The 15435-nt window shown below is 45.3% G+C and overlaps 1 protein-coding gene across 3 annotated transcripts in view; it reads right to left on the reverse strand.

Moving 5' to 3' along the window:
- The window catches only part of LOC142596035 (CD99 antigen-like), a 32609-nt gene extending 22617 nt beyond the window's left edge, over positions 1 to 9992 (reverse strand). For all 3 annotated transcript variants that reach the window (XM_075724921.1, XM_075724914.1, XM_075724926.1), the window contains exon 1: positions 9882 to 9992. In XM_075724921.1, coding sequence (XP_075581036.1) covers positions 9882 to 9942 — 61 coding nt within the window. In that variant the 5' untranslated portion in view covers positions 9943 to 9992. The remainder of the gene's footprint in view (positions 1 to 9881) is intronic.
- Between the last annotated feature and the right edge of the window lie 5443 nt (positions 9993 to 15435).

Genomic DNA, 15435 nt, shown 5'->3' on the forward strand with positions numbered 1-15435 from the left:
AGTTCCGGCATGAGTCAACTCATTTTATAACAAAACCTATTGTTCTGCTCAAACTTCAGATGTTGACATGGTTTGGTACCACCAATGATACTTTTCTTCCTGCAAGTATTTACTATTAAGGGATTAATTGAGACAGAGTTGCATTAGGTGACAATTCAGTGAGCCAGGATTTCACAGCTTGTGCTCCACTGTACCACACCAGCATTGGTTTGAAAACTAAAAAACCAAATAGATTAGTTAGAATTCAACTAAGTGGCAGCCACAGATATATGGCAAGCCAGAAATGTGTCACAGGTTTTGTCAGAGGAGGGTTTATTTTTTGTTTCTCGTAAAAAACAAAACAAAACAAAACAAAAAACTTTTTTTACTCCCCATCCTTCATTATTGTTACCTGAGGAACAAGATAAATCTTCCCTTTTGTACCAACGCTACATTCTTAGTCATTCCAATGTGTTCATGTGCTCAGCAAAACATCTGGAATGTGTTTGCAGTGAACCCTTAAGCACTTCTAGTTCAAGTGCATCTTGTAAAAGTACTTCTATTCTGATGTATTTAGACAAAATTTTTTATCAAAAATTCTCCATGTCCACCCTAAAAAATAGTTTGACGATCTCCACTCTGATTCTGCATCACCTTCTAAGGCAAACTGGCTTTTATATTCTAGTGTTATCACTTGTAACGTTTGTGGAGGGAGAGGGCAGGGAACAGTTGGTGAAGTAACTACTGAATTTAGGATTCAATCACAAGATGCCTGGCATCCAGAATGCACTGAGAAACACAGAGGCAGGCAGAGATTTCCAGCATCAAAGAGGGAGAATACATACAGGCCTGGATAGCTGGAGGTGAGGGAAGAAACACAAGATTGAAAGATAAAGACAGAAATATAGAAAAATATAGCCTTATCCAAAAGCTTTCCACATAGGCTTCCCCAAACCCTCCCCCCAAACCTTATCCCGAAACTTGTTGTTTCTAAATTTAACAAGGACTTGTGTGCCTCCAGAGCTGTCCGTTTTGTCCAACAATAGCATCCTACCCGACATGTTTGCCTCACTTATTTTTAATTCACCACATCATGCTACTATTACTATCACCACTAGCCCCTTCCCTCTTCACACAGGTTCAATATTTTCCTCCAAATCATAGGGAAGAAACAAGTGGTGGTAAAATATAAGTCTAAACACTGTAACTCCATTTTGTCCAGATAGAAAAGGTTTAGAGTGTAGTATTTTTGTGGCAGTAATAAAAACAGTAATACTGCCAATATTGCAAAGTATAACCAGACTTGCAGAATTGGCTGTCTTGGAAATATCAGAGTTTAACAAATGCTTCACTTTATTTTTCCTCCAAAATATTGGACTCCTTCACAAACAGAAAAGGTGCAAGCAATATTTTCTGTGGTTAAGCAAAAAAGCATACAAAGACAGTTTTACAATTAAAATCCGATTTTTACCAATGACAGTTTTACTAATGAAATTGACGGGTGTTTAACTGAAAAGAACTTCTGCTTCATGGAAAGATTAATTTGTATGCCGAGTCATACCATTTACCTGATCAAAGAAAAACTGCTATCCTAAAAGCAAAGTTTGATTTTACCTAGATTAAAACACTGGCTCAAACTGAAATCAGCTTTGCGGATACTTTACACTCATCAAGAAATATGAAGTCATTACTTGTGACAAATTTCGAAGCAAACAAGAGATCTAATGGGAGTTTTACAAGACTCAAGCTATGAGGAAAGTAGACAGAGCGGAATTCACATCTGCAGTTAATTGTTACCTCAGTCAACAGGTTTTTCTTTTACAAGTACAGTTAAAAATGCCATTTCTTAGACATTTATAGTACGTGGACTCTTCACAGGTGACTGAAATATGCATAAAGGAAACCAAATGCATTTGTTATACAGCCAATGATGTTGCATTAGGACACCTGACTTAGAAAGTAAATGTTTTCTTTTAAAATGATCCTTTCCCAAAACATGTTAGAATGATTCCTGCATTTGACATGCTAATTATGTATTTTAAAGGAATTGTTCTGTATTTAGAAAAACTGTTCTATATTTAGAAAAACTATTGTAAACAGGCATTATGCCATGAAGAACTAAGTTCTTGGACTGTCACAGGAATTTGCCTTATGACTTTTTTGAATTCTTCGTAAAAAATCTTCTGGATCCTATTCTTCTGAGCTCCCCAGTCACACAAAAGCAGAGACTAAACCAATTGAAAAGGAGTTTGTGATGAGTATCACTGCAGTAATTTTTTTTTCAACATGTGAAAAATGTGCTTTCCTGCAGCAAGCAGGGAAATCTTTCCCAGACTAGAATCTGCAAGCATTTAGAGAAAGCAAGACTTTTTTTTAATGAAAAAGCAAACTAAAACTAGTTTTTATGATACCAAGCAACCTTCCAAACACAAGGTTTTGCACTATTGATCCCAAGTCTGCAGAAAAGCTGACTCAGCACTGTTGCTGCCACTATGTCCTTTTGCAAGGTGGCACAGAGACCTCCTGCGGCAGCCAATAAGATACAGACAGACAGGCAAAGGGCAAGACACACGAGCTGGAACACTGTTTCTCTGTATTAGGAATAACTTGCAGGGCCTGGGTAGCAGCAGCTGATAACATGGTGGGACCCCTGTTGACCAAGGAATAACCTGCTATGTACCATGCTGGAGAGAGCATGCCATAGGATTCACAGCAAGGCCAGGGATAATACCAAGATTTGGGCAGTATGGTAAATCTTGGGGAAAAATGCCTGGAAAGAATGACAATTCTGCATGCCCCTGTCCTAGATCCTGGGACTTACCCATGCTCCTGAACGGAAAAGGAGAGGGTATGACCAAGTCAAATGGCAGGCCCTTCAGAAATGCAGCATTGCCAGTTGAGGAGTTGTGAGTACAGGGCAGAGTCGGAGCTTGGTTCAACCATTGCCTTCTCCTGCCCCAGCCTCCAGACCGCATACTGTTCTGACAACCCATCTGAATTCACTGCACTGGGGGGGACCAGCTGCTAGCATGGCAGCAGGTGCAGATAACCAAACTTGTTGGGCTGCCTGGGTAAGGTGCCCAGGCACCACTTGGCCCCATCTACATCATGCCCTAATGGATACTGGTACTCAATGCACCTTATTGCCCTTGTGTAGCAGTGATGAATGAGTAGTTATTCACAGAGTAAAAGGAGAAGACATATGCCTACCTCCAGTGGAAGGGAGCCTCAGTTTGAATAGACAAGATCGGTAGCCCCTACCTGTTGCCACTGCCCCTGCCTTCCTTGGGCTTGACTTTCTTGACCACTGTAGATGGACAGATGAGACAGGAAGGCATTGGGCTTTTGGTATAGGCAGTATGCTTTGTATAGGAGGGAACCAGCTACAGGACTCTTACTGACCCCAGCAATGTTGCACACACTCAGTTAGACTCAGCTGTTCTTCCCTTAGCAACCCAAATAATTTGCTAGAAGAAGTATTGAACTGATTAAGGGGCCGCTAGTGAGATTTAAAAAGTAATTAGTAACTGATTCCTTGGAAAAGCAGGGGGAGAGGGGGCTCACAAACACACTTACCTTACAATAGTCCTGTTTGGCCCATCCAGAAGCATACCAAGAATGGCAATTAACAACAGGCGTCAGAGCTTTGAATGACGTAGCTGCTGCATTAGCAGTTGTAGTTCCAGGCGTGCCGCAGCTCTTGCATGAGCCAGAAGCCAAGGAATATACCTGGTATGTTACAACTGATGTTGCAAGCACTTTCTGTTCAATCTCTCTGGCTGAAGAAGCAAGACCTCAACTGCCTTCGTCTGCAATGGTGTGCAGTATGTCTGGGACTGGCTGTTGAAAGGGGTGGAAACACAGTCCTACCATCTGTCATGCCATCATCCACAAAACCTTAGAGCAACATACCTCTAGAGAATTTTTCCATTGCATTGATGATGTATTGATTAGAGGAAAAACTCTCAAAGAAGTACAAAGTAATAGGCAGCAGGTAATCTTTATCTTTCCCAACTTGAACTGACTGCTCCATGGCCAGCAAGTCAACAATATGGGGAAGACTGAACTCCTCTACGAAATGCCCCAGCATATGGTGAGTTATAGGCTGAAAATAACCAATGGAGTTTGTTTACTGATGCATCCTGTAAAATCACAGCAGAAAATGGGGCTCCAAGCAGCTTGGAGCCCCTCCACAGGGGAGGCTGCCATCAGTTTGCAAAAGTAATGGCCTTTGGAGTTGCCTTAGAACATGCTCAGGAGCGTCAGTGGCCCTAAGTATACACATACAGACTCCTGAGTGATCATTAATGTGGTGCAGAAATGGCTCAAAGATCGGAATCACGATAACAAGCAGCAGTGAGGAAAACTACTTTCAGCAGCAGAAGAACGGAAAGTAATACGACAGCTACTTGGAGAAACATCTACTGGAACACATGGTGTCAATGTGCATATCTGAAATTCAAAGGCAATTTGAGAAACATCACAACCAAGCTGACGAGTTAGCTCAACTTGCCAGCATAGGTTCAGGGTGTGAGCACAAAGGAAAGCTATTTTTAGCCAGGCAGGTCCATGAAACTGCTGCTGATGTACTGGGGCAGAGAATGCAGCTTAGACTTCTCTCAGGAAGCCATAGTGCAAGCAACTAGGCAGTGTGAGATCTGTGGAATAATACAACACAGATGTAAAGTATGAATGATGAACCAGTATGTGCGATGGGAGAAAGGGAAGTTTGGAGAAACCTGGCGAGTAGATCAGCCCCCGTCTCTCCAGCAACACCAGCAGCTGCTGTGTCCTCACAGTGGCAAAGCTAGCAATGGGTTTCTAGAAGCTTTTCTACTTGGCAAGAAAACATAGGCAGCACCCTAGATGGACCAAACTTATTTGTTGGCATGATGGAATGCAGCCTTGGCTAGACTCAGATAGCCATTTCAAAACCACAGCTGTCCAAGAATGAGGGGAAGATTGTGGAGCTGAGCAGGTGTATCATTCTAATCCCCAGGCATCTGGAAAGGTAGAATGGTACAATGGCTTACTTGAAACTGCACTCCAGGGAAAGGGAATCTCAGCTCTACAAAGCTGGGGGGGGAGTTAGTTAACATAAAAGCAGGAACCCATCACAGCAGCCCTGCAGAAAACCATATAACCTAAATTCAGCTGGGTGACAAGTACCAGCCAGCCCTGAGGACACCAGAATTGAGACACAAGTTTGTGTCTATCCTCCTGCAGCAATTGAAATCCCTAAGGAGAGTCCTTAGCACTTGAGGACCAGGAATTACCTACTAGGTGGCCTTTGGAAAAGTCATAATGAAATTAAATATGTGCTGTTACATATGATAGATAATCTTACTTTACTTCATAAACTATGCCATGTGTTTCAGAGACACAAGATGTGTGTCTTTGCAGACAAGATGCATGTCCAAACAGTTCCTAGGCACATGTTGCTCAAGAATGTACGGGGCATGAACTGGGCAGGGTTTCAGCAGCAGAGGGCTGCAGGGTGCCCTGTCTGGGAAGAGGCCATGAACTGCCCCATGCTGCTTCCAGCCATGTCACGTTGGCACTGACATTGATGGTGTGCACCAAACCTTCAACTGGTCAGAGGAGCACAGAGTATTCCTGCTTGAACACGTGTAGGAAAAAGCATCAGCCAGCAGGGACAGGTGACACATGAGGAGACAGTGTGAGAGACTTGCAGAGGGAAAGACTGCAGAGGGGACATGTGGCTGGAGATGTGCTCTGGGCAGGAGAGGTTCCATGCCAACGAGGTATGTCCCTGTGGGACTGCAGCTATGAGCCATCCACATCAGGACAAGGACACCCCTGAGGGACTGCATCTGTGGGCAACTCACACCAGGGCTACCCACACCAGGGCAGGGACAGCCCTGAGGGACCATAAGCAACCCTCACTGGGGCAGGGACGCTGAGCAGGAAAGAAGAGCAGAGGAAAACCAGCAGGAAGCAAGGAGGAGCAGCAGAAAGAAACCATTAGGCATACAACCTTTCTGGTCTGCCCGTCACCTCACCAAAGTAGCAGGGGATGGGCTGAGCGTAACCTGCACCAAAAACCAGGGAAGTCGAGATGGGGTGGGTAGGAGTTTTTGGCTTAAGTTGAAAGTATGGAAGGGGGAGGACCTTAGGGGTTCAATTTTCTTTCTCTCAATTCCCAAATCCATGATTAGAAGTTTGTGTTAACTAACAGTAAGCTAATTTAAGTTCCCCAAGTTGAGACTGTTTTGCTCGTAACATTCTCTCAAAACATTTTTACTATACTCCAAAGAGCAGGTTCCCGTGCCAGAGCATGGAAAAGCAGCTTGGCTAAAAGAAAGAGGCTTGCCCCTGGCAAGATTATCTTAACTGATGAAGATTACTATTATTACTGCATTTCAGTAACACAGCTGTCACTCGATGAAATACAAGTTGATTGCAGTGAGAGGTTCAAGACAGCAAGAGTTAAAGCAGAGTCCTTTCTCAAAGTGCAGGCAACCCCATCACATGCACCAGAGTAACATCAGGAAAATATTGAAATTGGTCTTGGCTGGATGGCAGTAGGCTGAGTCACGCTTAACTCTTGCCAAGTTAAATTACTGTAGCTACAGAAAGCTTAAGGATTGTTGTAGTGATGTCATTTTGATGTAGCAGTGCAGTGGCCATTTTATATAAATAACAACATATAAAAAAAAAACCCTCTTACCCATTTCAAATTAGAATAAACAGAAAGATGGAGAAACATGCTGCACTTTGCAAGTTCACTCTGACACGTATGCACTCTAGCAGCGCTACTAAAATTGTTCAACAGAAAGTTGTGTGGCTGGGTTTTCTTTGTTTTTCTTTTTAAAATCAGATTTAAAAGGCAAACAGCTCCAGAGCCCACAAAGCAGAGATCAGTCTCCAGGAGTCCCTGTGCCACCTCCCTGCCCTAGCTGAAAGCTCCATCTACTACATTACAGACAGGCTCATTTCACCATCTTCCATCCAACAAGTCATTCTTCTCAACACTGACTTGCCTCAACAAGAAGTCAGGGGCACAAGTGCTTCCTTCCCTTTGCTCATAGCCCTGTAATTACAGCAGTCTTATGAATAAGGGATTTCCTTATTCACCTTAGGCTACTGATCTTACTCAGATACCTCAGCTTCCAGTGTGTATTTTGCTCACCTCACCGTGTTTCAATCAACAAGCTCTACGCAATTCTTGCAAAGGATACTTAAAGCATACATACATTCCTGAGTCCAAACTCAACATCCTCAGCAAGCAGCCAGCTTTTTATGCCTTGATCTTCCTACAGCAGATAAGGAAAACTTCTGAGCCTTGCGCCTGCATGCAGCAGTTTTCTGCCACTCATCATGTATGGATTTTTTTGTTTCATTCTCCTGCTGTGCTCTTCATATAAATTGTACAGAAGATCTGTTGCCTAATACTGGTTTTTTGTTGTATTTTGAAAACCAGATGCCTAAGATTAGACACTGGGCTAAGCTGGTGTTTTTGCAGATGTAAGATGGCTGAGCTGGTCTCACGCCCCACAGCCCGCCAAAGCAGGAAGCCTCCTGTGCCCACCTTGTTTCCACTCTCCGATGCTCAGCCCTGCCGCTCCCTTGCACTGGTTCTGACAGCCATCAAACACTCCACAGAGCAAACTCAATGCACCAGATTAGTCACTTGCTAGCTTATCAAGCTGAATCATCTCAGCACAGGCCCTGACGGGCACCAGACCAAACACGGGAGGAGAGAAATGGAAAGATCCCACTCCTCAGCAGGGCCAAGCTGTTAGACTGCTTATAGAAACTGATACAAAAACTCACATTCAGCCTTCCTCTGGATCCAGCCGCAATGATATCTGAATTCCAACTTTGCCTGACTTGCAGAGCTCATAGTTGGCAAATGAGACAACTCTTGAATATCAGTTTTGAGGTTAAAATTGCAAGCTCAAATAACAAAGTTCACCCTTGCTTAATAATACATTCAAATCCTCATGATATGTTGAATATTGTCTTAATACTAACAGCTTCCTCATGCCTAAAATGGATGATCCCATAAGAAGTTCTCAGTCCTGAGGCACAGACTGGTCTGCTCGAATTGAAAAAGCAAGCAGTCCCAGTGAAACCAGCCACCTCCAAACCATCACACAACAGCTGAACTGTTTATAAGGTAAGATCCTTAACTTTCTATAGCAGTTCTGCAAATTCAGCCTACAGCCAGCCTACCAACAGTGAAATTAAAATTTTCAAAAGTACATAATTCAGGTTTTGCCTTTATGTTAATTTAATATTGCACCCACAAATCTGAAATTCCCCTGAAGGGCCCCACCCTCCCCAGGCTGACATTCTCAACAGTTCTCGAATTCTTAGGCATTCTGTTTAAGGAAGAAGTGTCCAAACTAATTATAACCCATCTACTTGGTCCATATTATCAGCATTAACCAGTACCCAGATAAATTAAATAGCTTTTTAAGAGCAATCTGTTAAAAACGTACCGTCATTTTCCTCAGAATTCAAAACAAAACCCCTGAAGGCAGTTTTTGTGCACCTTCCCTCTGGTGTAGCAGAAACCTGACAGACTCTCTTCTGTCAGAAAGTTTAGAAAGACTCTTTTTGAGTAACTCCAAATAATTCCATATCTTAAGAGCATCACGCCAAAGATCTTGCTGTCCATGACCGTGAGGACTGCTTGCAGAGGCAGAGGAGCAAGTTTTCCACATAAGTAGTAAGACGGTATCTAAATGTTAAGCAGCCTGAATCATCTGTCAGTTTTAAAGGCAGTTACTGTAAAATTGTGCTATTTTTCCAACAGCTCAGCTTTGCTAATCTAGCAGTTAAGACGACAGTAAGGCCACAGCAGAAGAACTGAATTCAGTCAGATTTGACACCAAACTGCTTATCTGGCATCCCACATGCAATATCTACAGCTTCCATTCAAAGCGAGGAACAGATATTTTTCCTTCTCTTTTACAGTGAAAAGATAGATACTTAAGTTTTGAAGTGCTACTTTTACAAAGCACCTGAAAGAAAATACACAGGTATAGCACCAAATATGCTTATTAACATAGCTAAAAAAAAAAAAAAGTTTCTTAGAAGTACATTCTATAAATCAGAAACGGCAGTTTGCACTGCATTTTCCGGTTTAGGAGTCTTCCTCCTGAAAAAAAACCTCGGTATTGGGAACTTTGCTACTTTTCTCCCCCGCCCAAACTGTTTCCTTATACCAAATACCAACAGACACACCGTTTTGATCAGGGTTCAAGAAAATCGTCCCTGACACACAATGAAGCCATGAGAAGCTTCTCAGAAAATACACTGGTGTGTTTTACCCTGCAGTTTTGCCACACTAATTTTTTGTTTGTTTTAAAGGGCTATCGAGCTATCGTGTGACGGCAGACTTTCTGGTGAGTAACTATCGGATGCCCCGGAATTGCCATAACTCCGCTTTCTTTCCTAAAATGGAAGCCGAGCTCCAGCAGAGCTCCCCGCCGCCCCGAACCCCCCTCCAAGCCTCCCTGAAGGGCCGCTCTGCACCCAAGGGCCCTCCTGGGGCGACTACCGCCTATTTGCCGAAGAGATTAAAAACAAGACAGGGTTTCCAGTGCGGGAGGCGGGCAGAAAGCTCAGGAATACTTTTCCAGCTAGTTAAAAGGAAAAAAAAAAACCCAAACCACCAACCAAAAAAACCGTAAAAACAACCCAAAAAAGGGCTGGAGGGAGAGAGCACCGTGTCCCTGCCCCGGACAGACACGGGCAGCCGGGGACCCGCCCGGCTCCCTCCCGGGCTCCTCTCGTCCCCGGGGCCGCTCCGCCGACATCCCCCGGCCGCCCCAGCCGCCCCCGCCGCCTCCGCGCCCAGCGGCAGCGCTCGGCCCCCCGCCCGGGGACGGAGGGCAGGGGAGCGGTCCCCACCGCCCGCCCCTCCTCACCTCTGACGGGGACCAGGACGGCGAGGAGCACCACCAAGGGAAGGAACCTCCAGCGCTGCATGGCTTCCCGCTCCCTGACAGCCGCTCCCAGCACCCGCCTCAGCTGCTCCCGCCCGGCCGGAGGGCGGCACCGCACGGCCCTCGGGGGCTGGGCGCGCCGCGCCGAACACGCCCAGGCCGCCGCGCTGTCAGCCGGGCGCTGGCCCTCGGCCAAGGGGCGGGGGGGGAGGAGGAGGAGGAGGAGGGGGCCGGGGCCGAGGGTGGCCCGGCCCAGCCCATCTCATCCCGCCGGCGCGGTTCCTGGCGGGGTGGAGCCGGCCCCTCCTGCCCGCCGCGGCGGCGGAGCCCACCCGGCTGCGGGCAGCGGGGCTCTCCTCGGCGGGGCGGCGAGGCCCTCGCCGCTCTCGTCAGGGCGCGGCGGTTGGGCGGCCGTTACCGCGCCGCGCCGCCGGGGAGGGGGGCGGCCGTTACCGGTGGGGGCGGCCGGTGGCGGAGCCCCGTTCCCCGGCGGGCTGGGGGCGTCGCGCTGAGGCCGGAGCCGGGTTTTCCCTGTGGGCCGGGGCGGGTCCTGCCGGCTCCGGCGAGCTGGAGAAGGAGCGGGGGGCTCTGGGGCGTGCGGGTTGATGCTGCTCAGCCCTGCCCGCTGCCGTGCAGCCTGCCTGCGAAAAAAGGGGGCACCGGACCAGCGAGCCCCAAGAAGAGGCCCCGTTTTCCGGATGGAATGAGCTCCAGGGCTTAAACGCTGGCCACAGGTTTTAATAGCAGAGACGCATGCTCTTGCACAGTTGCCCTCTCTTCACCCGGGCATTCTCTTTTCCTGCTTTTCCTCAGGAAAATTACCCAACGCTAAACATGCCAGGACACCTAATAATCTTGCCCAGTAACAAGCTTGCTTTTTCTCTGGTTGGACAGAAAATCGGTAAAATAGCTTTGAGTCTTGGTATTTGCCAGCAATGCCACACTGAGCCCGCGGCTGATGGGTACAGATGTAAACCCGTGCGCAGGACAGCACTGAGTTTTCTTAACTAATTTTTCTGCTGTGGGAAGATGGATGTGAAAGATCCTGTTTTCTTATAAGTCCTTTTCTAATGGCTGTTTCCTGTCCTGTATGGGACGCTTTCGGTTGGGAGACAGCCGGTCCCCCGGGTGCTGTCGTAGCAGGTTGGGGTGCTGCGGGTTGGGGTGGGAACCATGCCGATGCAGTTGGGGCACATATGACAAAAGCACCTCTCCTAAACCCTGGTTTTCCACTTGCCAAGTATGTGCCACTTATTGACTGGATAATAAGTAGTTTGGTGATGCACAGCATGTGATTTAGAAGGTAACTGGAGATGTGTGGCTGACTTGGATTCACTGGTCATAGGCCTAAACCTTCCTTAGAGGTTCTATGCCTCTTCTCTAGCATTTGTAGGACCTTGCCAGCTGGAAAAGTGGAAAGTCACAGAGTTTGCGAATCGCTATCACCAGTTCATAAATTGATGTTAATGTTTTTTCTTCCTTGACAGTGCCTAGTCAAGTAATTTTTAGATTTAACCTGAGGCAATAAAGAGTTTCACTGTAGTAATAAGCTTAAACACACTTACTCCTAAAGTTATGCTGCATTTTAAATTAAGGATAAGCTTTTTAAAGGAAATATCTGAGTTTTGTAGGAGTAATACTGGACAGTCCATTGAAGATTGTAGGCAGGAGGGCCTGAACAGCAAGAGGTGTTTTTTCCAGTCATTAACATTTTTGGAGTTGTGCTGGTTTTGGCTGTGATAGAGTTAATTTTCTTCATAGTAGTTAGTATGGGTCTATGTTTTGGATTTGTGCTGGAAACAGTGGTCATAACACAGGGATGATTTTGTTATTGCTGAGCAGTGCTTACACAGGGTCAAGGCCTTTTCTGCTTCTCACCCCACCCCACCAGCGAGCAGGCTGGGGGTGCACAAGAAGCTGGGAGGGGAAACAGCTGGGACAGCAGACCCCAGCTGACCAAAGGGATATTCCACATCATATGACATCATGCTCAGCATATAAAGCTGGGGGAAGAAGAAGGAAAGGGGGGACATTCAGAGTGGTGGTGCTTGTCTTCCCAAGGAACTGTTTTGCGTGATGGAGCCCTGCTTTCCTGGAGATGGCTGAACTGATGGGAAGTGGTGAGTGAATTCCTTGTTTTGCTTTGCTTGCATGTGCAGCTTTTGCTTTGCCTGTTAAACTGTCTTTATCTCAACCTATGAGTTTTCTCACTTTCACCCTTCCAATTCTCTCCCCCATCCCAGTGGTGTGGTACTCAGTTGCCAGCTGGGGTTAAACCATGACAGGAGTCAACATTACATCGTTGTTAGCAGCTACCTTTTTTCTGAACTCCAAGCCTAGAAGGTAAGATTGAATATATGCACATGCATTGTGTAATCCAGTGGTACGTACCTAATCATTAACGCTGTGTGCAAAACACCGGAAATTATCAATGTTGCTCAAAGGATGTACTTTAGCAGAGTGTTTGTTTATAGCTGTTGTTAAGCACCATCTAAGAAGTTGCTCTCTTGACAAAAAGAATAAGAGTCAGTACTCCTCAGAGTACCGCGCACTTCTCTGTTTAATCCCATCGTACAAACCACGTTTTTTTCCAGGATTGCAGAACTAACAGAGAAAGCCTCTCAAATCTCACTCAGATTACCACATCAGGTAGGGCCCTGTAGCTTCCTGTCTCCAGAATTAGTCTTTGTCAAAGTTATCGTCTTCAGATGAAGTAAAAGCAACCTCCTGTTAGAACGGATGTGAGATAACTGCACTTTGCACTAGAGCTAGTGGTTTCCAGTTGGTTCAGTCCTTGAGGGCGGGGTACAGTTTGCTGGCACTAGCCACTTTATGGCTATAAATTTTCCAGATTTATGAATATCAGGTCATTTTTTTCAGTCTTACTAATCTTTTGATCTGAAGATTTCATTGACATCTTGTGAAAATGAGTTTCATTATTTGTGGTTACCAGCTCTTCTATGTGTGGAACTTTGATTAGAAAAAAACCCAGGCTTTGTCATTTCACACGTAAAGCCAACTCATCTGTAAAAATAAAAATAATTTAGTACTTGGGCTGGTTCTCTGATTGTGTGGGTAATATGCATAATCCAAAACCCACTTCTTCCCATTGCACCTATCTTTGACCTGCTCAACCTGCAATGGTTGTCTTAGCAGGTCTTTCACTCTGTCTGTGTCCTGCCCATAGCATCTGCCAGGAAGCCTCTGCAAACAGCTCGGGCATTTGCCTGATCTGAAGATGCCTCCGATCTTAAGGTTACCTTAAGACTTATTTCTAAAGAACAGGATCTTTAAAAGACATGCATGCTCTATGGTTCGGCTGGAAGAAAAATATGACTTATACAGCAGCACAATGAAGTCTGGAAGTTGTAAAGCCGAATGAAACTGTTCAAACTTGAACGAACTCAGTGATGTGAGCAGCTGAAGAGCTGCCTTTGCAGCTGTGAGCTATGAAGATAAATGCTCCTTTCTTCTCAGTTTCCTCCAATTCCTCTTCTGAAGTGAGATCCTTGTAGCTCTTTTCCTGCCTTGGCAAAATTTTTCGTCCCTTTTACCTATGAGCTCTCAACCTTGCCAGAAAAAGCATAGCTCTCCAGATGTTCAAAGCAGCAAAGGAAAGACAAATAGATTTTTATTTGCTAAAAGCAAAGTCTTCATGGAGCAGTTACAACCTTACTCTCTGTCTCTCGAGGATGCCTTTTGGAAGGAGAGGGCCACAGCCACTGCCAGTGGATGGTGAAGCAGACAGACAAAGACAGCAGCAGGGGAAAAAGAAAGGAGGTGGGCTGTATTGGCAATGGTAAAAAGCTATTCTTTGATGGACACATGCGTCTGGTTACTGTTACGAAGTTGGTATGAGTACGAAAATAACCCTGGAAATTATGTTGCCTTTTTTGCTTTTACTATTCACCAGAATTTGGCAGTACTCTGTGATGACTCTTTTTATTTCAGGTGCAATGTTTCTCATGCCAAGAACACTCATATGTAAGAAGTATATTTGGATGTGTTGCTGTTGTGGTTGTGGCCTCATCTAATAGCATGTATTGGAAGGCTATTTGCCAGAAGCTTGTCTTATTTTTTTTAATCAATTGGAAATCAAACTGAAGGGCAGGGTTTCAGTGCTGGTTTCTGTCATGGCATCTACTGAAGCATAGGTTCTGATCTTTGTTTCTTCTTGCTACGAAGGATATAAAGGTTCACATTTACCTTTATTTTTAAATAAAAAACACATGAAACCTTATTTTCTCCCAATGTTTTCATACTTGAGCTGTGAGAAGGAAAAGGGGCTAGTTCCGCCAACAAAGCTTCATGTAAATAAGCATAATATTTTAGCAGTAAGTTGAAGTTTTAGGGCTACAAGCAAACTGATATAGTATAGTCAGTCAATACAATCGTGAATTTTTTTAAAAAGATGAAATAGAAAGCATATATTACTATGCTGGTTTTGGCTGTGATAGAGTTAATTTTCTTCATAGTAGCCAGTATGGGGCTGTGTTTTGGATTTGTGCTGAAAACAGTGTTGATGACACAGGGATGTTTTCATTATTGCTGAGCAGTGCTTACACAGGGTCAAGGCCTTTTCTGCCTCTCACCCCACCCCACCAGCGAGCAGGCTGGGGGTGCACAAGAAGCTGGGAGGGGACACAGCTGGGACAGCTGACCCCAGCTGACCAAAGGGATATCCCACACCGTATGACATCATGCTCAGCACATAAGCTGGGGGAAGAAGGAGGAAGGGGGGGCATTTGGAGCAATGGCATTTGTCTTCCCAATTAACCCTTATGCATGATGGAGCCCTGCTTTCCTGGGGATGGCTGAACACCTGCCTGCTGATGGGAAGTGGTGAGTGAATTCCTTGTTTTGCTTTGCTTGCATGCACGGCTCTTGCTTTTCCTGTTAAACTGTCTTTATCTCAACCCACGAGTTTTCTCACATTTACTCTTCTGATTCTTTCTCCCATCCCACAGGGTGGGGAGTGAGTGAGCCGCTGTGTAGTGCTCAGTTGCCAGCTGGGGTTAAATCATGAGAATTACAAACATAGTTAACAATGATTTGATCTTTGGTTAAAGATTATAAAAACTGCATCAGGTTTGTTTGCTTTTATTTTTGTTTTGTTTTTTTTTAAGGAAGCAGCGGTATTATCTTCAGTTCTAAGGGTATATTCAGAATGAGCCAGAGGCCAAAGAGGCTCCAGAATCTGCTGCGTAACCTCTGCTGGCTCTGCTGTTGTGTGCTATTTTCTGATGCTCTCTGCTTTGCAGGACAGAAGAGACATTAACCAGCCTAAGGGTTTCTTCCTAAGGAAACAAATTAGATTCCTCTACAACCACCCTGTTCAATAACAAAGGATGTTTCAGAAAGGAGTTTCTGTGGGAGATGTGTAGATCATGAACAACCTCTGCATTGGCCAATTACCTGGTCTTACTCACCCTCAGCTTTTCCTTCAGTAAATGGCCTCTCTCTAGTTGGTACCACTTGTTCCCCTCCAGTAGCAGCAATTATTGCAGTATGCCTACACAACTTAAAGCACTAGCTT

This window comes from Pelecanus crispus, chromosome 1, assembly GCF_030463565.1.
Source record: "Pelecanus crispus isolate bPelCri1 chromosome 1, bPelCri1.pri, whole genome shotgun sequence".
In the NCBI taxonomy this organism is placed as follows: domain Eukaryota; kingdom Metazoa; phylum Chordata; class Aves; order Pelecaniformes; family Pelecanidae; genus Pelecanus; species Pelecanus crispus.